The 22,856-nt window shown below is 37.9% G+C and overlaps 1 protein-coding gene across 1 annotated transcript in view; it reads right to left on the bottom strand.

Annotated features, from left to right (window-relative positions):
- Nucleotides 1–18,372, bottom strand: part of LOC106641337 (uncharacterized) — a 31,753-nt gene extending 13,381 nt beyond the window's left edge. The window contains exons 1-2 of the mRNA XM_089589972.1: nucleotides 18,027–18,372; nucleotides 12,952–13,259 (exon numbers count right to left, since the gene is read on the bottom strand). Of these exons, the coding sequence (XP_089446098.1) occupies nucleotides 12,952–13,259; nucleotides 18,027–18,372 (654 nt within the window). The remainder of the gene's footprint in view (nucleotides 1–12,951; nucleotides 13,260–18,026) is intronic.
- Between the last annotated feature and the right edge of the window lie 4,484 nt (nucleotides 18,373–22,856).

The raw sequence follows: 22,856 nt of genomic DNA, 5'->3' as shown, positions 1-22,856 counted from the left end.
AGAAAGAGAGAGAAAGAGAGAGAGAGAGAGAGGACGAGGAGGAGTCCATGGCACTGCTGAATGGAGTACACCCAGAGCTCGGAAGATGAGGTGTACATAGTTATACACGAGGTAACGCTGACCAGCGACGAAACGAGGCCAACGGCACGCGCTCCTGACTCCGTTAATTGGCCACACCGGCAGCCTCAGCCGATACACCTTTCGAGCAACAACCTGGCGCCTAACTCACTACTCGCGAGAATACGCGTTTGTTGCGGCTAACGCGCAAATAATATATCATCACCGTGGCATTCCACGTAGGTATTCGAGGGCTCGGAATGCCGGAATATATACGAGATGGGTGTGGTTTCACGGGTCCCTCTACAGATCAAAGGATCGAGAGTGATGGATCTGGTGTAGAAGCGCGCTTTTCTTTTTAGCAAATCACCCGATGATGGACGAGGCTCGACCAGGTCTTGATGGGCGTGGCTCATGGGCTGTGGTCCAGAAGGTAGATTTTAACGAGATTCGAGCGCGCCTGGCAAGGACTGATCGGTCGCTTGTCGTGGATAACGAAGGAACTAGTACCTGTTCCTCGCCTGCCGATTTTCTCCCTTCCACTGGTGATGAACTGAATATGGGTCCTCTGAGACGGTCGTTGGTTCTGGTACAAAAGCGCGTAGGCGTACGCTAGAGTGACACTACATGATTATATGTTTCCTGAATCCCATTTGAGAGCTGTATGATAATGAAAAGCCCTGTTTCGTAATAGGATCCAGGACAAACATGATGCGGCTGCAGGGTTTTGTGCCGAGAACCATAGAAGAGGAGCGATCGTGTGGCTCCATCCGAGGGTTGCAGTGTGGTTCTGATGATTTTTCTTGATACATCAATTTGTGGATGAGTCCAAGAGACTACAAACTTTCGAGTCTGGATGAAAATTCTGAGGGCTTAAGAGACAGTGAAATTTAAAATCCTTTCAAATTACTTTTAATGACTTGAAAGGACTTGTTTTTCATTCGCTTTGAAAGTGCGAAGCCTCTCGAATGGGTCTAAGAGAGAGACTGCCAGAGCCGATTTTTCATAGGTCGCAATTCGCTGGTCATGCACTCTCTTAAAAGCAAGCACATGTCTCTATTTCTTTCTCCACGTGTATACATAGACGGTACTTTCCGATCGCAGTGAAACTCTCCTTACCAATTCAGTTTTAGAAAGTGTGAATCGCAATTAATACGAGTACGATACGCTGCAGCACTCGCTGTGCTAGAATCCACAATGATCCCCGTGGTGGAGGATAGCTCAGAAATAGGTCGATTCCTTGCGCTTTGGCGAGCTTTGTCCGTTTTAAACAACACAACTCCAGCACAAGAACCGCGGAGCTCCGTTCGATATTTGGCTGGAAAAGGAGCGAGGAATTCGAAATGGGAGTCGAGCGGGTCGAGTCACGTGTGTACTTTCACTTGAAGCTGGAGCGTGTGCCCCGGAATCGCAAGTGTACGAAAACCAGGGGTCTTTTTGTGTACCGGTTGCGCAAGGTTTGCGGGCCGTTGTAAAGCGTTAGTTGAACATCGAGTGCTCAAATATTTACGTTGCCAATGACTCGCTTCCAGATGAGATGGACGTGGAAGGGCCGAGAGAGAAAGAGCGCTTTGATTTTTTTTTCCACAATTACGTCGTTATGTAAAACACGGAACGAGCAGGTTGAATTTTACGGCGCGCGAATGACCTACATCCAATGCGTGTACCTGCCCGAGCCGGTATGGAAAACCTGTTCCCGCGATCGGCGAGTCTTTAAAACGTCACGGGTGTACCCGATGTCTACGTTTGTGTACGTGCAGTAAAGCATTTGCGATTCTTCTTACGTGGTAATTTTGGATGTTTCATGCGTTGGTAGAATCGCGGTGTTTAAGTATTTATTGCTTCGAGGGGCTCTTGGAGGATGGTTAATTTGTCTGGAGTGAAGCGCGTGCGATTTTTTCCCAGCGGTAATTTGACTCACCGGTGTTTGTTTCTAACGGACTGTTCTCCGTTGAGTGGAGGATAACGGCTTGCTTGAAGAACGAAAATTCTGAAAAAAATGAGATCGTTTAGGGAGTATAAATTTTTTTCGTTTTTAAAATAAAACCTGGAACCGTCTCACCTTACACAAGTTAAAAAAAAATCATTTTGTACGTTTTCAATAGTTTAGCTGGGAAGGCAAATAAGACAAGATTAATGACTACAATGACACGTTTTTTAATACTTGAAAATTTTCGTACTACCTTATGGGCTTTGTTGTGATCATTAATAATCCTAATGTGTTCTTAAATTAAAAAAAAATTCGATTAAGCATGAAAATGTACAGTATTGTTTGTGTATACAAATCTTGTACAAATGATTTATGGTAATGTTCTATTAAAGAAAACCTTATCGTTTTTTAGTTAAACAGCAAGGATGTCTCCTGGGAGGATCGAAAAATAGTTCCCTTATAGTCTTAACTTACGTTTGTGTATTCACAAACATGCTATTTTTTAACTTATATTCATCATAAAACTATTATAATTTGATAAGTAACATCAATTCATTTGCTTCACTTTTTATGGCTTCTTTCACTTCGTATCCAAAAACAATTATCAGTCAGTTTTTAATTTCATTATCTAAAATTTAAAAAACCTCTTTGTATACTCTTCCCAAACAAAACAACAATTGGGTGGGCGGAATAAAACTTTATCATATAAATCAGCTGATTACTCGATCATATTGTTCCCAATTTCATAAGTGGGTGTTATAACATAGTTTCTTCCAAGTCTGCTTTTTTTACGTAACAGAATCATTAGAATTATTGATTAAAATACTATGTCCTGTCACAATAGTATTAAAAATATTAAAATTAAACTCTTCGGTAGGTTTTACCATATTTTTCCGATCTTCCAAAGGAAGTTGAGATGACAAATACCTAAATTATCCTCTGAACATTATTTAACAAAAGACAAAGGCGAAGCGTCATGTCTGACTGTTTCATTGAATGAGTAAATATATTTTTGAAATAAATTTAACAAGAGTGGTTCCAAATGCGTGTCTCTAAAATAAAAAAATAAAAAAAACTATCAATCAGATGTCTAACCTGGAATTTGTTTCGGATCGGTTTTTATGTAATATTTTTCACGTTTCCATCCACTACTAAAACCGCTCATTTGCCATTCACTTCAAATCCAACTTATATCAGCTTTAGAGCCAATCGGTCCGTACATGTACACAGCAGCAAGCATTATTTCTCACGCATCTGAGAAAAAAAAGCATAAAAGAAACTCATTGTACCACGATGGTCTATAACCTACCGGTACATTGTATCATCGCGGACGATTTAACATCATGGAATCACCATGGAAACGCAATCCAAGTGCGCGATGCTCTCCAGATTGGAGGTTTGCGTTCTCTTTCTCGTTAAGAGTACATACAAGGCTTTCCGTGGCATCTCTTATCTCTTCCTTTTTTTCGTGCCCTCTCTATCTTTTACTCTGTCAGACATGTAATGCTTTCTCACATTCATAATTATGAAGAGATCATCCAGCAGATATTGTGTACTTGGCTTCATGAGACGGTAAACAGAAAAGGTAACTATTACGATGTACTTTTTTTTAGATTTTATCTTTTAATTCCTTCGCACTTTTCACGTAGAGTATCAGTTTCATAAGGTCAATCCTGCGTATTGTAGATACAGGTCACGATGAAAAGATACGGTGTTTCGTTTTTGTTTAGACGAAAGTTACATGCGAGAGCTTTGATAACATGTGCATATTTTCTTAAGCCCAGTGACTTTGAGTATCTTTGAGGATGTGGAAAAGCGATAATTTGTCAAGAAGGTGTTTTTTGCTTTTTTGAGACAGGTCCCTTGCTATGTTTTAGATAAAACTTGAATATGCTAAGCCATCTGTATTGTCGAAACAACCCTTACGAAGCTATCCTGCAGGTGAATCTACAATAATCCCTGCAGGGTGACTGCGCCCATTTCTTGCAGGATCTCCTGCAGCTTTATCTGTATGAACTTTTCAAGATTAAGCTGTCTCAAATTTTCAAGAAAATAAAATTGTGTCCAGATCAAATTAATTGACGGTATATCAGTCATGGCAGGCGTTGTCAACTGGATGATAACACCAAAACTGGGAAATTAAAGTGTTTTTGAACAATTTTTGAAAAACTACAAATTGGAAATAAAATTTATTTTTAAAGAATTGTTCAAAAATTTTAACTCCCCCGTTTTGGTGTTATCATCCGAATGATATGGCTGGTAATTTGAAAATATGATCTGGACACAATTTTTCTTCTTGAAAATTTGAGACAGCCCAGTCTGCAGGAGTTTCTGTAGATAACGCTACAGGAAGCAAGGATTACTGCAGATTCGCCTGCAGGATTCTTGAAGGATTTCCTGCAGCATTTTCTGCAGCATTTTTTACAGGACGATTTTGTAAGGGAAGCACAATCAAACAGGATAACTGTGTTGATGTTCTCATTATTTGAGCATTCCTAGTTATTGTACTCTGCTTGGTCAATTTAATGTTAGAGATTGTGGTGATTCTTGTATCATCTTCTTTGTTGACTTATCGATATTTTAAAACTCTTCCTCGCTTGTCTATCTTAACACCACATCTGCCTGCTTTCCAAGCCATGATTTGCTTTAACTTTGGTAACATCCTGCGATTCTTCATTTTACACAATATCTGCTATACTTTTATTTTCTAATTCTTTTCTTTTGTGTACTATTAAATTAGATGTTTATCCCAGTGATTTTTATAACATGTACATTACTAAATTACATGCAAATACACCTATTATTTATTTTATTCATACTGCAATAATCAATAATTTTTATAAATTTTAAATGGAGTGGATTTTCAATTTTTCAAAAGTCATTGAGAGCTTATTAAAGGACAAAATTAAAAACTGAGAGATAATATTAAAAATCAATTACTAAACCAATTCATAATTCACCTAAAGAACAAACAATCAGGTGAACATGCAACTATTTTTTCGTTTATTTGTATGCAATAAAATATTTTCAAAAACTTGATTAGTAGCCATCAGTAGCCAGAAATTTTTAATATTGATTTATTACCTTAAATCGGGACACATAATTATTTATGGGTGTAAGGGTATACTTTTTAAATACTTGAGCTAGTCGTATCATTTGTTTTGGAGACATCATCCGGAGTTTTAGTAAAATACGAGAAGCGTTACTTCAAAAATCCACAAAATAGTACGGGAGCACATAAATCTGTCCACGCATAGGCGAATACAGGAGGTAAAGTGCTTGGAAGCACGCGCAGTTCACCGTTAACGGAGGAGCCTGTGATCTCGTTGCGGCCAACTCGTATCACAAAGATACTCGAGAATAAGATCAGGAGGAGCGAGCATTTTTCGAATAATAAGCCAAGGATGAAAATAGAGCATTTACCCGCGGTGTGCAAGAGCAAGGCGTGGCAAAATAAGAGAGATAAGGCCCACGGAGTGGTTGAAAAGCCCACGTATAGCATCATATAATCACCGCTACACTCTTTCGTTGCGAGGAGAGCATAACGGTCCAAGAATAGGGAACGGAACGAACGCGTTTGCCTACTGATTACCATCGCCCCCTTCCCCCCCCTCTTTTTCTTGCTTTCTTTTGCAAATGTTGAATGCGAGGCAAGACTAAGTTAATAGCGGTATTAATTAAATATTAATTCCCTCTCATGCAGCTGCCTCGTTGATGTATCGTGTACAATGTATGTTCGCTTCTTGGCCGCAGGTGCTGTTCAATTACAGTTGGGTATCAGATGGAGGCTCTTATTTACTCACGTCCAACGAGTAATGTAGTTTATTTATAAGAGTAAAAGAATCTATTTGCAAGGATATGGTGTATTTCCAACTAAATGCATCAGTGTCTTCATTTGATAAGAAAGGTCGGATAAAACCTGCCACATGACTACAATGCATTGTGCATATGTTGTCATAACAACGTTCAATTTGCATTAAAAGAAGTCCATGCTAAACATGTTAATTGTACAGCTTTTACGTCTTGGCCATTGATTTCTTTTCATGCAATCCATAGGCACTCAATCGGAATACTGTTGAAACGAATCTAAAGTGAAAGTAATCTTAGTATATACTTTAGGAGTGACCTTTCGCAATAAGATTGTCACGTCGTGTTTAGTATAAGGCCAACTCATAAGGTAATTGATGTACGCGTCACTACGAGATTAAACAATTGATGAAAAAATTTATACGGTGAAAGTTAATGGGGAAAAGATTTGTTGAGGTTGTTGTCTAGAACCAGGCCATACGAGCAAATAGAATTTATACAATTACCTTGATATATCTGACTTTAACATTAGTCATTTCAATATTTATGTACTAATTTGTGGAGTCTTTGCAACATGTATATATATGTGTGTCCTCGTCGTTTGACTAAATTTTTTGATAGTTTGATTGTCTGGCTGCTTAAATTTTAAACAATTATTTGTTAATACTGTTTGTTGACGCAAATCAAGTATTGATTCAAAATTTTAGATCATAATATACGATATAAAAGTTCGTAGGAATGATTATCTCAAATTCGCGCTTAACTTCAAAATACCAGCAGTGGATGTTTACCTATTCTTTCAACATGGGAAACGATATTGTATGCCTGTGTTTCTTTCAATATCTTTTGATTAAGTCTCTCAAGATAGCAGTAAGTTCGGAATTGAATAACCTTTATTGTGTCAGTTTTTTTACTAAATTATGTTCCGTAAATAAATAACTAGGCTACAACTTTCAGTAAAAAAATGCTTAGTTGCCATAAGAGCACATGTTTAGAATTTAATTTTCATTTATCATTTTATTGCGTTTATATTCGTCAGCCTACTCTGAAATTTCGAGAGGTAGTGTATTGTAACTCAATAAATGATTCCTCAAAGTTTCATGCCATTCTGTTCATAATCATTTTATGAAAGAACCACCTTAAAACATGGAATCTGGTACGATAGAATGAGCTCTACTTATGATATCTGGATTTTTAGTGTTAAGAATTTGTATTGAGCAGAAAATAATTTTTCGATATATTGTTATTATTATTATTTTTTTTTTTAACTATAAAGTGATATTAATCTGTTGAAAACAAATTCTTAACACTGAAAACCGATACTTTAAGTATCAAAAATGCATTAAAACTACAAAAAACAATTAACAAAGTTTGCAGCCCATAACAGGCTATGTAATCGTGTTATTCAGCATCGCCTCCTTCTTCCTGTGCAGGTGACGCTTTTTCAGATTACTGAAATACGAATAGATAAATATGAAGCAGAAAGCCGAAAATGTCATCAACTATAGTGTGTTTATATGTGCTATTCAAGAGCACTCAATATCATTTGTTAATTTTACATAAAAAATCAAGTTGATATGCACAAATGAAAGAGATTAGGAATTAGCCAGTTATAGAAATCCAACTTATGAGTTTCTCTACGTGCCGTTTAATGAGTAAAGTTTTGATTATTTTGTTATTGGTTTTTGATCAACATAATTCAGTTATTATTTATATATTATTGGTGGTGAATTCACTACCTTGATCACACTTCCCCCTATCATCACCCGCTCTGCCGTTCTTTATTTATATATACTATTTCTAGTTAAAGACTAATTTAATGGAAACGATGTCCAGAAATTCTCAGATTAAATGTTGTAAGACATGATTTTATTACTTATATAAATATATCAGTGGTTTTAACATTACTGCCGTAAATGGACTTTTCCTTACACCTCCGCCGAAAGTTCGTTCCATCCAGCGTTGGGATATAGTTCCGGCCAGATTTGGGAATTCTCTAGGACCCAACCTCTCTGACGTGGGAAATCACTAGATCAAAAAAAAATTAGTACCAAAGGTGACGCGCGAGATTCAAATAAGGTCCAATAACACAAGCATCCATCACCTGATGACCCGGGGCGCTTACTGGCCACTCTTTTAAATAAATAATTATTAATAAATAACACAAGCGCCTATCACCTATTGACCCGGGGCGCCTACTGGCCACTCTTTTAAATAAATAATTATTAATAACACAAGCGCCTATCACCCAATGACCCGGGGCGCTTACTGGCCACTCTGTTAAATAAATAATTATTAATAAATAACACAAGCACCTATCACCTAATGACCCGGGGCGCTTACTGTCCACTCTGTTAAATAAATAATTATTAGTAAATAACACAAGCGCCTATCACCTGATGACCCAGGGCGCTTACTGGCCACTCTTTTAAATAAACAATTATTAATAAATAACACAAGCGCCTATCACCTATTGACCCGGGGCGCCTACTGGCCACTCTTTTAAATAAATAATTATTAATAACACAAGCGCCTATCACCCAATGACCCGGGGCGCTTACTGGCCACTCTGTTAAATAAACAATTATTAGTAAATAACACAAGCGCCTATCACCTGATGACCCAGGGCGCTTACTGGCCACTCTTTTAAATAAATAATTATTAATAACACAAGCGCCTATCACCCAATGACCCGGGGCGCTTACTGGCCACTCTGTTAAATAAATAATTATTAATAAATAACACAAGCACCTATCACCTAATGACCCGGGGCGCTTACTGTCCACTCTGTTAAATAAATAATTATTAGTAAATAACACAAGCGCCTATCACCTGATGACCCAGGGCGCTTACTGGCCACTCTTTTAAATAAACAATTATTAGTAAATAACACAAGCGCCTATCACCTGATGACCCAGGGCGCTTACTGGCAACTCTGTTACATAAATAATTATTAGTAAATAACACAAGCGCCTATCACCTGATGACCCAGGGCGCTTACTGTCCACTCTGTTAAATAAATAATTATTAGTAAATAACACAAGCGCCTGTCACCTGATGACCCACGGCGCTTCCTGGCCACTCTTTTAAATAAATAATTATTAATAACACAAGCGCCTATCACCTAATAACCCGGGGCGCTTGCTGGCCACTCTTTTAAATAAATAATTATTAATAACACAAGCGCCTATAACCCAATGACCCGGGGCGCTTACTGGCCACTCTGTTAAATAATCAATTAATAATAACACAAGCGCCTATCACCTAATGACCCGGGGCGCTTACTAGCTACTATTGAATAATAAATTATCAAGTAATTACAAGAGCGCCAATTAAAAAGATCTTTGTCGTACTAGATAGGCAATCAAAATTGTGATATAATTAATATGTTATCGATCTACTTTTTATCATTTAATAGTGTTGCAAACAAGTGTCCTGGATCCTCAGGAAGAAGGTGCTTGACATACTTATGAATAATTATTTATTTACTAGATTTGCAATTAGCGCCCCAGGTAATACGGTGATAGGCGCTTGTGTTATTTATTAATAATTATTTATTTAACAGTTTTGCCAGGAAGCGCCCTGGGTCATCAGGTGATAGGCGCTTGTGTTATTTATTAATAATTATTTATTTAACAGAGTGGCCAGTAAGCGCCCCGGGTATTTAGGTGATAGGCGCTGATGTTATTAATAATTGTTTACTTAAAAAAGTGGCCAGTAAGCGCCCCGGGTCATCAGGTGATAGGCGCTTGTGTTATTTATTAATAATTATTTATTTAACAGAGTGGCCAGTAAGCGCCCCGGGTCATTGGGTGATAGGCGCTTGTGTTATTAATAATTATTTATTTAAAAGAGTGGCCAGTAGGCGCCCCGGGTCAATAGGTGATAGGCGCTTGTGTTATTTATTAATAATTGTTTATTCAAAAGAGTGGCCAGTAAGCGCCCTGGGTCATCAGGTGATAGGCGCTTGTGTTATTTACTAATAATTATTTATTTAACAGAGTGGACAGTAAGCGCCCCGGGTCATTAGGTGATAGGTGCTTGTGTTATTTATTAATAATTATTTATTTAACAGAGTGGCCAGTAAGCGCCCCGGGTCATTGGGTGATAGGCGCTTGTGTTATTAATAATTATTTATTTAAAAGAGTGGCCAGTAGGCGCCTCGGGTCAATAGGTGATAGGCGCTTGTGTTATTTATTAATAATTATTTATTTAAAAGAGTGGCCAGTAAGCGCCCCGGGTCATCAGGTGATGGATGCTTGTGTTATTGGACCTTATTTGAATCTCGCGCGTCACCTTTGGTACTAATTTTTTTTTGATCTAGTGATTTCCCACGTCAGAGAGGTTGGGTCCTAGAGAATTCCCAAATCTGGCCGGAACTATATCCCAACGCTGGTTCCATCTGACCCGATTTTGAGCTAGAAAAAGCCTCATATCAGTCCTGCCATATATGCGCAGAACGAAGTGCGCAGATATATATAGTTATATATTCAGCACCGAGAAGCAGCAGTAGTTATACAATACATATATATATATACGGCTAACGGAGTTATAACTTTTATAGTTTATACAACACAGAAAATCATTGGATATTTATTTACATAAATTATTGGATGTATATATATATTTTTTTTGCACGATTTACATGTATATATAAATTTATTAATTTCACATGAACAGAGTACACAACACAAAATTAAAACTACCAAATTAATGTTTTTTAATCAGTTACTTTCACTTTAATGATTTATTTAGTATATAAATGTAGTATATACATGCCATATTACAAAAATAAACTATGAAATCTTTTATTTAATCGAATTATGCTTATCACAATTATAATAGTTATTGATAATAACCTGATTTATTTTGCACTTACGGATATAAACATTAGGATTTATAAAATGATCTTTATAGGATCCATGATTCGAATTTAAACGGATTTCTCTTCCTCTCGTTTTGCCAGCACGACCAACCTGCACAAATCCTCGGCCCAATCTGATTCTATATAGTATACTACAGTCTCGGCGAGCGTAAATATATAGATATACCTATACACATGTACACTCATCTACGTGCATTTAAGTGGTATTGTTCGAGCGACCGATCGATCAATAATAATGCATAATGCACTAAATCTTTGACTGGATCTTTAAACCATCATTTTTAACAAAACTAAAACCGTGGTGACGAACTTTCGGCGGAGGTGTAAGGAAAAAAAGTATACGTACCACGGCCAAAAAGTGGGGCTACATCTGACCGCGCATTACCGGCCTCGCCTTCGGCTCGGCCGATAATATAGCGCGGTCAGTAATAGCCCCACTTTCTGGCCTAGGTACGTAATATACTATTGATCCAATCATTACAGTATTGCCTCTTTCCTAGCTAAAATAAAAACGAACAACTTCCTTTTTTTAATATTTGGGGCACATATACCTCTATCCCTGAAGTCCTGTACATAAGCAATCCACAGGCCACTTGAATATTTTATATTTTGATATTTAATTACAAAATCTAATGTCTAAAATTATGTGTAACTAGTATTTAGATAACTCAATTCCAATGACAGCATGAAAAATCATATAATAAAAATAATTTTAAATCTCATTACCTTTAATAATAATAATAATAAAAATTCCTTAATCTTTTGCCGTAACTCTGATTTTATTCAAGATTAACGAGAGAAGTAAGTATTTGAAGTTCTGTTTTCTAGTGCATTACTGTAAAAAAAAAAAACTACAAAAATTAAAAATTCAAAAAAAATCCAAAAGTCAAAAATTCCCATCTTATTTTAGTAGTTTAAACTTTAAATGCCGTGTCTAGTTCTTCAAGACGGACGGCCATCTAAAGCCTACAATTTTGAAGACGAACTTCCTAAAATAATTTTTTAGTAATGAACTAATAGAATATATTATTAGATATTAAGAAATTATAGTTAATTTACAAAAATGTAACTATTTGTTACCGATTAATTCAATTAATCAGTTGAATAAAAAAAGATTCATTATTTAATACAAACCCATAGTAATACGATACATTAAGATGTCAAAAAACACTTGTTGTACTCTATTTACGAACAGTAACAGGAAACAATAGAAACAAAACTCGTTATCAGTGTAGGGTTGTATTAAAAAAAGGCATGTTCCGGATCAATCGAGCACACATTTTAAAGTGAAATATGTAAAAATTCTTTTGTCATGTATGTGTAGTAAAATAAGAAAAATGCGTGTTCAAATGTAAAAGAAGAGCGTTATCATGTTAAAAAGATGTTGATTATGTTTTCAAAAGACGTTCAGTTTGCGACGAAATACGATGACTAAGAGTCACATTTTGTTTGTTAACAATAAATTTTGTCTTGATTCGATGATTTTTTTAAGTGTTTCTTTCTCTGCGCAAAGCTGATTTTGTCAGCTATAAAGAAAATTTCCCAACTCTTACAACTTATCGTTGAAAAAATCAGTTATTTTCATTTAAAAAATTTACTTTTCACATGATTACGGGTATCAAGTGTAGTATGAAAAGTCTATACATAAGAATTTAATATTTTCTTACTATTGTTTAAAAAAGTATTTTCATAAAAATACATGATGTCTCTATTGCTATAATCGTGTACTTAACTTTACTATACAGTCATTATTAAGTATTAACCGCACCAATTATAATGAGCTAATCGAGAATCATCTGTAGTGATAGGGATATGTAACATGAAGATTAGAGTTTAAAAAAAGTAGTTTTTTTTACAAAATAAAAATAAACTGTATAAATAATGGTTAATTGTTGACTCATAAGTATGTATAGTAGTTAGTACTAGTACGTAGTAAGTACTACAAGTATATAGTACTTTTTAAATAGATCGGAAAAATTTAATTATTTTCCATACAACTATAAGTAAATAGCACACGTAGTAAACTGAGGACATTGAGCTTACAGTAAAATTTGATGAAATCTAAGTATACCAATCGGTTATCCATAAAAAAAATATAGCTACCTCGAACTGCAAGAAGAAAATTTGAATCGTAATCCTTGTTTTCACTTCCCTTTCTTTTCTGTTTTCCATACCTGGTATCTCTTTCTCTTTGAAAAATACGTGCAACAACGCGCACTTTCGCCTCTTAAAAACAATACATGCGGTATGTATAAAATACGCGTGCACTCACCGGAAGTTCTAGCAGCGTGACATCCGGTGGACTTCTTTGCGAATCCCTGATGACGGCGGTGAGAGCAGTTATGGTCGACAGATTGGACAGGGCCAAGGCGACGAGACTGGCTGCCAGATGGGCCGAGGAGAAGCTCGAGGCCGGCTTTTTCGCACCGATGAGCTGACCCGAGCCCGAGGACAGAGTCGCCACGACTCCCAGAGCACCAGCCGACAGGGCGCCGATGCCAGCCCAGATCCCTGCTCCGGAGCCGCTGAGCGAGGCTCCGTGCACCAGAGTCAGGATGCCGAAGACCACTAGCACGATACCTGTTCGTGATGTCAAGGAAAATGGTATAATTTTGTCATGTGTACAGAGAATATTGGTGAAATTGATTCAATCCAGTGAAAAAACTTCAAAGCCATCGAAAGCTGTTTGCAGTCGTACGACAACTTGAATGTTATTTATACAATATTACGAAAACCTTAAGGTGGTTCATGCAAAAATTAAAAACTGGACTATCAAAGTATAACTTGGAGAAGTTGTTTATAAATTTTTATAAACTTCTCTGCAAAATTTCAAATAGGCTTATTGGATAAAATCACAGGATAGAGTCGTTTGAGCACTCGGAAAACACGGGCTCTAATGGACGTACGAAATTTTGACACCGTAAGTCATGCGATTACTTTTCGTAGAAATGGGTCAGGATGACCAAAAACTAGAGTAATAAATTAGAAGCCATTCCATTTGTAATGGTTAGTTGAAAATTTTTCGCTATAGAAAAAAATCGAAAGATATTGATTTAAATGCAATCATGTATTGCCATTTACTATGTTAACAGCATAGGCGAAAGTGGACTGCTATAATTTTTGTGGTTAATCGCTATTACACAATAGTTTTTAGAAACTTTTATGTTGGATATTGTGATCTGTAATCACCTTAAGGTAGTTCCCTTGTCTACTGCTCTAGTCAAGTAGGAGAGTTTGACTCTTGCATATAGCATATACGTACAGCAGTGTCGCTAATTCTGCTACCATTTGTCACATAACCATGAAACTAATTTTCACGTCTTTCTTGGCAAATATCTTTAAAAAATGACCGATTATCAGCATTTTACAAAACAAAATTTAAAAAAACGGAATTTTTTCTACAAGTACATCATAAAATGTCTGCTCAGGTTTTTAATTTTGAGTCGGAAAATGCTTGTGCAGCTGTTTTTTTAATGCTCTTCCATTTGAGCTCGTGTCAAACGGTTAAACTTTGAGCTGAAATTTCTCGAGATTTTGTCCGAGTTAGAGTACAAACAGAGTTACCATTGGATTCAGCAGATTTTAATCTAACAAATTAAACATATTCTGTTTCTCAGGTTTTCGCAAGGGAACTACCTTAAGTTCGTTTGAAGTCATTCGATGGCTTTTAAAATATTTCATGTTGCCTTATAATTTAACGGTATTATGTTAAATAACAAAAATACATTAAAACATATTGAAAGTCCTTAAAAATGGTTTGCAAGTCTTTCAAAGTCTACGAAATCAACTATAAATACTGGAGACTACGGTTGACTCCAAAACCTAACAGTATACTTCCAAGTCTTTTATAAATTTCAGAAATGTAAAAAAAATTGCGCAACGTCTTGAAATGATTTCAAAACTTGTTTCGATACTCCAAAAGTGCATAGCTCCTTGATTGGCTGTTGGAGTATAAAAATTATCATACCCCTCAAATTATAGGATCAAAGTAATGTGAAACAGAGATATGAAAAGTATTACGTAACCGAATCACCGATATTTTTTGTTTAAATTTTTTTCGCGCCGTTTCAAGAATTTCAGCACACTCGAGTAGATATCCGGTTACGGTAATGATGAAAAATAATACCAAGTTATGTCACGGCACGGCAGCTGTAATTTCAACGACATTTCGCTATTTTATATTAAGTAGTATGGCTAAATTCCAAATGAACAGGTGCAAGCGTTCTCCGCATTAGCAAACTTTACTTTTCACTCTCCTGCTATGTTTTCTTCCGCCTGGACTTTGATAGGCTGTTAGATCCTTTTTTTTTTACATCACAATTTTCTTGCCATTGATTAAAGTAATTTTTTTAAACTAAAATCATAAAAAATCCACGTTTGTTGAATAAGGAAAAAATACTCGACTGGTTTACCCATCGGAAGATTCTCACCGTAGAGGCGCAGTAACTTGCTGGCCAAGACATTTTTTAAATCATACGGCTTTAAAAATAGCCACCATTTCTTTCGTTGTGCGCGTTATTCGAGAGCTCGGTAATAAATCTTGTCACCTCGGGATTCCAAAAAAAAAAAAAAAAAAAATCCAGCAGATAATAGAGTTCCAAGCACCAGACACGCGACGACGAATTTATGCGGAACTTATGAAACTGTCATTTTCGCAGTCAGTCAAGACCGGCATTTTTAATCGAGACCACCTGCACCACCAGTTTGCATTCACCCGTCCAGTCTGTGCGGTAGCCCTGGAGTCGATAGGCGACGAAATCAGATATTCCCCACGAGCAGAGGCGAGCGAGTGGTGGTGGTGGAACGAAAAGCAGTCCACGATGATTATTGTGTTCGAACGCATCTACCGCAGGCGGTGCCGTTGCGGCATTCCACAACGAGATTCAGGCGTTGCACAACGAGAATTTTTCTCTTAATTGCCCCTGGCAGTTTCGCGAGTGGAGAAAGGGTTCGCCCGTCGCTCGGAGGTGACGCGTTGCTACTGTGGGCTTTTCAGAGCTCCGGTCATGAGTTTTTGGACCCGTCACTATAATAGCACATCATGTCGTGTAACCGTTGAAAAAAAGTTGTGTCTTTAGAGCCTTACAACCTTTGAAAAAACGCTTGTCAAAATGTTCTTACAACGTAAAAACATCCACTGCTTTGTTTGAACAAAAATCATTTTTGGATATCATACAAGTTAATTTTCATGTAAATGGTGTATCAATAAAATGGTAAAACTTGCAGTGAGGGGATGAGCTAGTCGTAGTGATTTTTTTATCATCGAAACGAATACATTGAATAATTATTCTCATGGCAAAAACTATAATGAAACAGCTTACCAATAAACTTTACTATAGGCTCCAACTCGGAATTACCAATTTGCATAGCAAAAAGGACATAAAAAATCCGGAAGTGATTTTTAGTGACAAATAACAGAGGACACGTTCTACGTGTTTACGGTTTTTATAATTTTATTACCAAAGAATCGAGATCTTGATAGATTTTGAACCAGAAGCTATGCTCATCTCAAATGACATTCCACAATATTCCAGAGTACATAATCGTGCACTGAGAGAAAAATATAATAAAAATTGTGCTAGAATGGTAATCTGGTCAAATCTGGTACTGTTTGGTCGTCTACAGACTTTTTACTATTGGAACAATAATTTATAGTGTTTGGAAGAGTAATTTTTGTTGTAAGTATAGTGATTTTTACTGTTTGTACAACATAAATTACTGTCCAGAATAGTAAAGCTTAGGCTGGCCAAAGTAAAAAGTTCATAGACGCCAGAATAAGACCAGATTACCATTCCAGCACAATAATTTTTATTACATTTTTTTCTCAGTGTGGTATTCAGAAAGCAATGGGAAGAAGAATGATATGTATGTATAATTGCGTATGTTTAGAAGATAGCATCAACAAATTGATACGGGAACTAATGTAGAAAAGAGTCGAAGTTGGAAGAAAAAGAGGAAATAAGAAAAAAAAAAAATTGGGGAGAGCGTCGCCAGTGCAATGTAAGACCGCAAGCTTTCCCGCAGAGATACACGTAGCTGTCGAACCTGTACTGTATATCTTACGTATAGATGGAAGGACAGACCACAGAGTTATCCAGCAGAGCTTCTACGTTGTTTGTAAGTACACCTGGGAGAGGCAATTTTTCTCTGCTTACTTGCAATTTTAGTGGAATTCGATGAATAGACAATGGCAGGCTCTTGCCAACGTACTATTCAGAAGCTATATACATTCAGTTATTAATTTTTGTGGTCAACCCAAGGATTGAACATCATTGGTATTGTTATTGTAAGTTTTCTTCGAAACACAGAGCGTACAGGTGATAGGAACGACTCGAAGATAGGAATAAGAGTTTTACCAGAGTATTTGTGGCCCCAATTGTTTGTAGAAATATAGTGATGGACTCGAGTATACAGATAAATTGATTCCGGCTTGATAACATATGGTGTCAAAGCATCGTAAGTATAGTATATCTTTATTTGGTCAACTAAAGACTCGTGGTCCCACGAAGTCACGTCAATTGGCAAGTTACCCGTCAAAAAATGTATGGTAAAAAAAGGTTGCTAGCTAAACAAAAATATTATTAGCAAGATTAATAAATCGATGAAAATAATGTAAAAAATACCAGGGTACCGGATGAAAGGTCAGTCATTACCTCCACTATATAAAAAAAAAAAAAAAAAAAAAAAAAAAAAAAGATCGAAATAAAAAGAAAGCAAATTTATAAGGTATCACAACCAGTGATACAAAGACGCACGAAAAAATGTAAAAATTGTTTCTCGACACCCAAACAAAACAACCAAATTAATTATTATGTCCACAAAGCACAAGGTGAGAATTCCATAGCATCATATCATCAAAACCAGTTGAACCAGCTCTCGAATATTTTTAGCCGCAAAAGTTTGGCACGTGCGATTTTCCCCAAATATTCCTTTGGAGGATAAAAACTCGATGATACCTGAGGTCTAGCTGTTTCAAATCCAAACCATACCGAGCCAGCGGATTCCCACACTTGTGGCACACGAGCCTAAGTACAGCCGACAACCGGCCTTGCTGTTCCTTTCACCCAGGGTTCACTACCAATGAGGTAACAGGGCAATGCAGCCGCTCGGAGGACTCTTAATTCGCGCTTCGCTGCGAAGCCCGACCAACACGTTTATGCTTCAATAACGAGATACCTCGATTGTATACGTATTCGAGAGATTAATGTACTCGAGATTCTTACTAGCATCTGTTTATTAGCTGTTTCAACGAAACGCGAGCCAACTTTTGCGCACTACAGAGAATATCCACCTTGTACTTCAAAAATGAAAAATAAAAAAGAAATAAAAAAGAAGTGTGTGCCTCACCCAAGAGCAGCTGCCCGCAGGACGTGAACATTAGCATACTGGCGTCATCCTTGGAATCTCTGTCGGCGATCTCTTTGAAATGTCGTTGCTGCTGTGGTTGCTGTGGCTGCTGCTGATGTTCCGGATGGCGATGGTGGTGGTGGTGGTGGTGGTGCCTCCTCGTCGAGGTCTCTATCAGCTGGTCCTTGGAGTGCTTGGACTCGAGGCAGCTCTCGGGCTTGGAGGACGACCTCGCGCTGTCGTCCGACACCTTTGACACCTTCGTCTCCTTCGAGTCGCTGCTGTTGGCCGAGTCCTGGCTCCGCACCGTCGAGTCTGCCGCCATTGCCGAACTCTGGAGATCCATACCCCCCCCCTTTTTCTAATCCTCCGATCTTTGATTGAAACGACACTTTGGCGCTCGATTTCGTGGTCTTTCACCGGCTACTCGTCACCGACGTCGCGCATGGCCCGCTGATTATTTCGAATATTGGTTGCAGTTCGAGGCACTTGACCACCGGAGTTTTGAGCTAATTAATCGACTCTGTGTGGTCAACAGGGCAACGATGAATCGTCACTTTGAGCGAGATATCCTTCCCAGGTACGATGGCGTATAGGTCATTGCGCGCGCTCTGCTTCCTCTTCGCGGCTTGTTTTCTTCAGTGCGGTGCATCACCTTCCTTCTTATTTTTGTTCTAGCTGGGCTCCTGTTGTTTTTTTTTATCCGTTTTTTTTTTTTTTTTTTTTTTTTAAATTTCACGGAATTTGCTCGCTGCGTTACACGAGACGGCGCACCAGGTACCGTTTTCCACCTCTGGTTTAGCTGCTCGCTCCTTCGCCACCTACACCTCCGGTGCAGTAATTACGGCTCGCGTGCGCGGGGCTCGTGGTAATTAATCGATTGCGCTGATTGCGAGCTTTCGCCGGGCAGAGACGTGGACTGGATGGATCGCCGGTTGGTGGGTTTGGTCGCGCTTCGGTGAGCCTTGCGCGCCAGACGATCTGGAACAACAGTGAGATGACGCTCGTGAAAAAGGTTTTTTTTTTTTTTTTTTTTCTTCTTGCTACGTGAAGGACATTGGGATAGTTTTGGGATTTGGGACATAAGTGTTGCAGATCGTGCGATTTTGTAGTGAGCTGTACTTCTTGTGTAAAAAACAGTGAGTGGTCGAATCTTTTTGGAATCTTCGAGATATCTCCCCAAAATCGTTTTGTGTGACTTGTTTTTGTCGTAGAAATTGATGAGATCTCTTTGATTTTAAGATATTCAAAGGTTTTTTTATCGTTTAACTGTTAGAGGTAATCTCTTTTGGACTGAGAGAAAAAAAATAACAAAAATTATAGAGAAATTCCAGCAAAAATTACCATTCTGCACGGTAAACGGATGCAACCTGCCAAAAAAGGGAAAAGTTATTGTTTTTAACAGAGAAATTTCTTGTTTTAAAAATTAAAATCATGGTTCGAAAAGTAATAATTTCTATGTGAGAAAATAAAATGTATCAACCGATTCTTTTAAGGTTTACTGTTTTAGCATGGTAATTTTTACTGTTCTAATCATGATTTACTATTCAAACTGTGATTTTTACTGTTAAACAATAATCTTCACCATTAAAAATAGTAATTTTTCCCTTTTTTACCAGCTTGCATTCGATTTACTGTGCAAGAATGGTAACTTTGGCTGGAATTTTTATAATTTTTTTCTCTCAGTGTATTTGATTTAATTTTAACGATACATAAAATGACGTACATGTTAATACAAATTTTATTTATAAATATAAAATTAAATCTAGTTTGACTATAGATTTTTATAGCCTTGGTTTAACAGCTTATTGAATTTCGGTAAAAGACTAAAATTTTTGTACTTACTAATAGTGTAGTAAATAAAACAATATTCGGAAAATATCTCGCAAATATTCAATAAAAGAAAATTCTGCTTTGTAAAATATTAAAAACATTTTTTAAAACTGTTTTATCATTCCAGAGTAATTTTCTTTAGATAATAATCAATAAACTCAAAAAATTTTTAGGAAAACTTTCATTAATCGCTGTTTTTTTCATAGGCAAAATTATTATAGTACTTATGTAATAAACAAATCTAATAACTAAAAAAAAAACCTAGTATCGTCGATTTGAGACAGTCAGTGTTAGAAATGCTTGCACTTAAAGTAGCAAACAAGCAGCAGCGCACTTGGCAGCAGTACACACACGCAACGTAACGAGCAAATCGCAAAAGCTACAAACTAAAAGTAGGACGTTAGCGCGAGCGCGCGCGCGACTTTGGGAGAGCCACGAATGTAGGATATGTTTTAAAATGTAACCGAACCGCATAGAAAGCACGTTTTTTTTTTTTTTTTTTTTTTTTACGACCACGGCTTACAGTTATAAAATACAACAGTCCCACAGCTCGGGACTCGGCTGAATTAACGGCGGCCGATAATTCTTGGATTTAGGTGACTCCTGTACGGCGTTTTTCGAGCTCCGGTGCACGCGTATACCTCTCGAGAGGATGATTGGAAAAATTGCGAGAACTGGTATATGGTATCGAGGGTAATGTTCCGAGATAAAATTGTCACGATCGTTAATCATACCATGTATCATCAACTCCAATTTATGTTTCTCCCTGTTTCTAACGATATCACCATTGGTGGCATTATTTTTCGTGCACGTCGTTAAAAAAAAATAATTTTTATAATATGAACCGATTCAAGCTTCGGAATAACGAAATGTATTCTCGATACATTAAAGTCGCAAACTTTTCCAAAACCAAGTTCACGTGATTTTTCAAGCATCATCAGGTGGACTGTGAATCCCAATAATCGTTGCGGGGAACGTTAAACTGTTTTATCCCGATGCGAAAAAAAGCACCCGATTGCCTCATGTTGAATAAAAAATTCCAAACAGGCGAAGCAAGGATGTCGACCAACATCATACGGCATAAGTGGAATCCTGTGTACGGAGCTAACGCGTCCCCAATTAAGAAAAAAGATCATAACGCCGATTGCGCGACTGCGTAACAATATATACAGGCACGTATCAAAAGAGCAAAAGCTCCATCGCGAGAGAGATGGTAAAAGGAGTCGGTTCGCTTCCCGCTCCGGCGCGCTCGGACTCGCGGAAGCGCCAGTCGCGCTCACCCGTGACGTGCACAAGCTCGCACTTGGTTACTTATATACTCATCCCTCCGAGCACCGTGTGTTCCTTACGTGTTTCTGGCGTGACTCCTCTGACCTGCCAACAACCACTCTGGTTTTGCACTTCACAGCCACGACGAAAAAATAAGTAACAACATCAACGGAGAGGCACACTTTTTTCAGAGCACAATACTCGCGGGGCCCAGCAGGAGATATCCTCTCATGTTGCGCGAAAGCTCGCAACGCCTACAATGTATTGGCACAGGGAGACCGGCTTTCTCGGGAGCCTTGCGTGCACTGCGCTGCCGAGTGTCTGGTCAGCGACTGACGTTTGCTCGGCAGCAGGTTGCGCGCCCGGTCCCCCTTTCTCTCCTTTCTATGGGAGCGCGAGTCTCGTTGTGCGGGCCCCGCGGAGCCCCTTTCCTCCTTTCTCGACTTTTCTTCTCCCGGGCGCATCGGAGCGCCGACAAGTGTCGCCCATTGTCATCCGTATGCTGTGGGATGCTGCGTCCTTTCCCGCGGGGGGAGGGGGATCCGTGCGCGAGGATGGACGAGGGGAAAGTGGCTCGGGCGATAGCGCGTGAAAAAGTCGCGGCAGAGGTGCAGTGATCGGAGGTAAAAGGTAAGTATATGGGTATATTGGGAGAGCGGGGCGCTCTGTTCCTTGCATTCCTCGCGCCGCCTATTGCTCCTTCGACCTAAGGCTTCGGGGCCTTGCTCCGATCGACTTGTTGAAATTTGCGTGCTCTTCCTGGACTCGCTTACCTTTTTGTGTTGCTGAGAGCTTTTGGCGGTGTGCTTTGAAGCTCCACTACTGGGCGTCGTTTCTGGGAGTTGGATTTTTATTTTTACCGAGGGAAAAAAGGTAGCCTAGTGTGAAATTCGATCGTAATAGTGGGTACACCCATGTGGATAAAATGCACAAGGTTTACTGAGGATTTTGATGATTGCTTCTAAGATGGAAAGCTAAATTTATCCATCGTCCCCACGTCGTTTATAAAACAAATCTGCACTCCAACGGAAAAAAGGTATAAGTAACATGGAAGATCAACTGAGAAAGTCAAGGAAAACTAAGTGTCTTAAAAATCAATGATAATTTGAGTATTGGACCGTGTAAACACTTTTTTATACAAATATGATACGATCATTCTATTTTCCACAAAAGAAAAACCATTTTTCGATAGGAACTATTAAAATCTGTACTTACTCTTCTAACTTGACGCAATTTCCTCGTGAAAAATGGGTAAGTGCAATTACACTATCTGCCTGGCGTAATTTCCACGTTTTGTGTCACTTACCCTTTTTTTTATCGCTGAAGAAAATTATTAGCAATTTTTCCAATTTTCATTCAATTATAACTAAATCACGGTATACAATATTTAATTTGTAGATATGCTATTAGACGCAGCATTGTTTGACGAATAGATTGGTATGAATAACTCATTTTCGACTAAAATGTCACTTACACCTTTTTTTCCGTTGGATGGCAAAAATATTATTTTTATTATTGCTTTTAATTATTGGTCGATGATCAAATTAATACGCTATAAAAACCAAAACTCTTCTCATGTTCATTGGTTACCTAAATTAGTTAAAATTGACATAGAGAAAGAGCTTCAATTACTAACGACAATAAGTCTTTTGATACCGACAATTCTATGAGTACCGGAGATTGATCTCTCCTGTCATAAACTTAGCTCTGATCGACAGAAGTATTATT

Source organism: Copidosoma floridanum, unplaced genomic scaffold, assembly GCF_036245765.1.
Source record: "Copidosoma floridanum isolate Cflo_tuat_1 unplaced genomic scaffold, Cflo_Japanese_pri ptg000011l, whole genome shotgun sequence".
Taxonomy (NCBI): Eukaryota; Metazoa; Arthropoda; class Insecta; order Hymenoptera; family Encyrtidae; genus Copidosoma; species Copidosoma floridanum.
The sequence above is the reverse complement of the archived record's forward strand: the minus strand, read 5'-3'. Positions and strand labels throughout refer to the sequence as shown.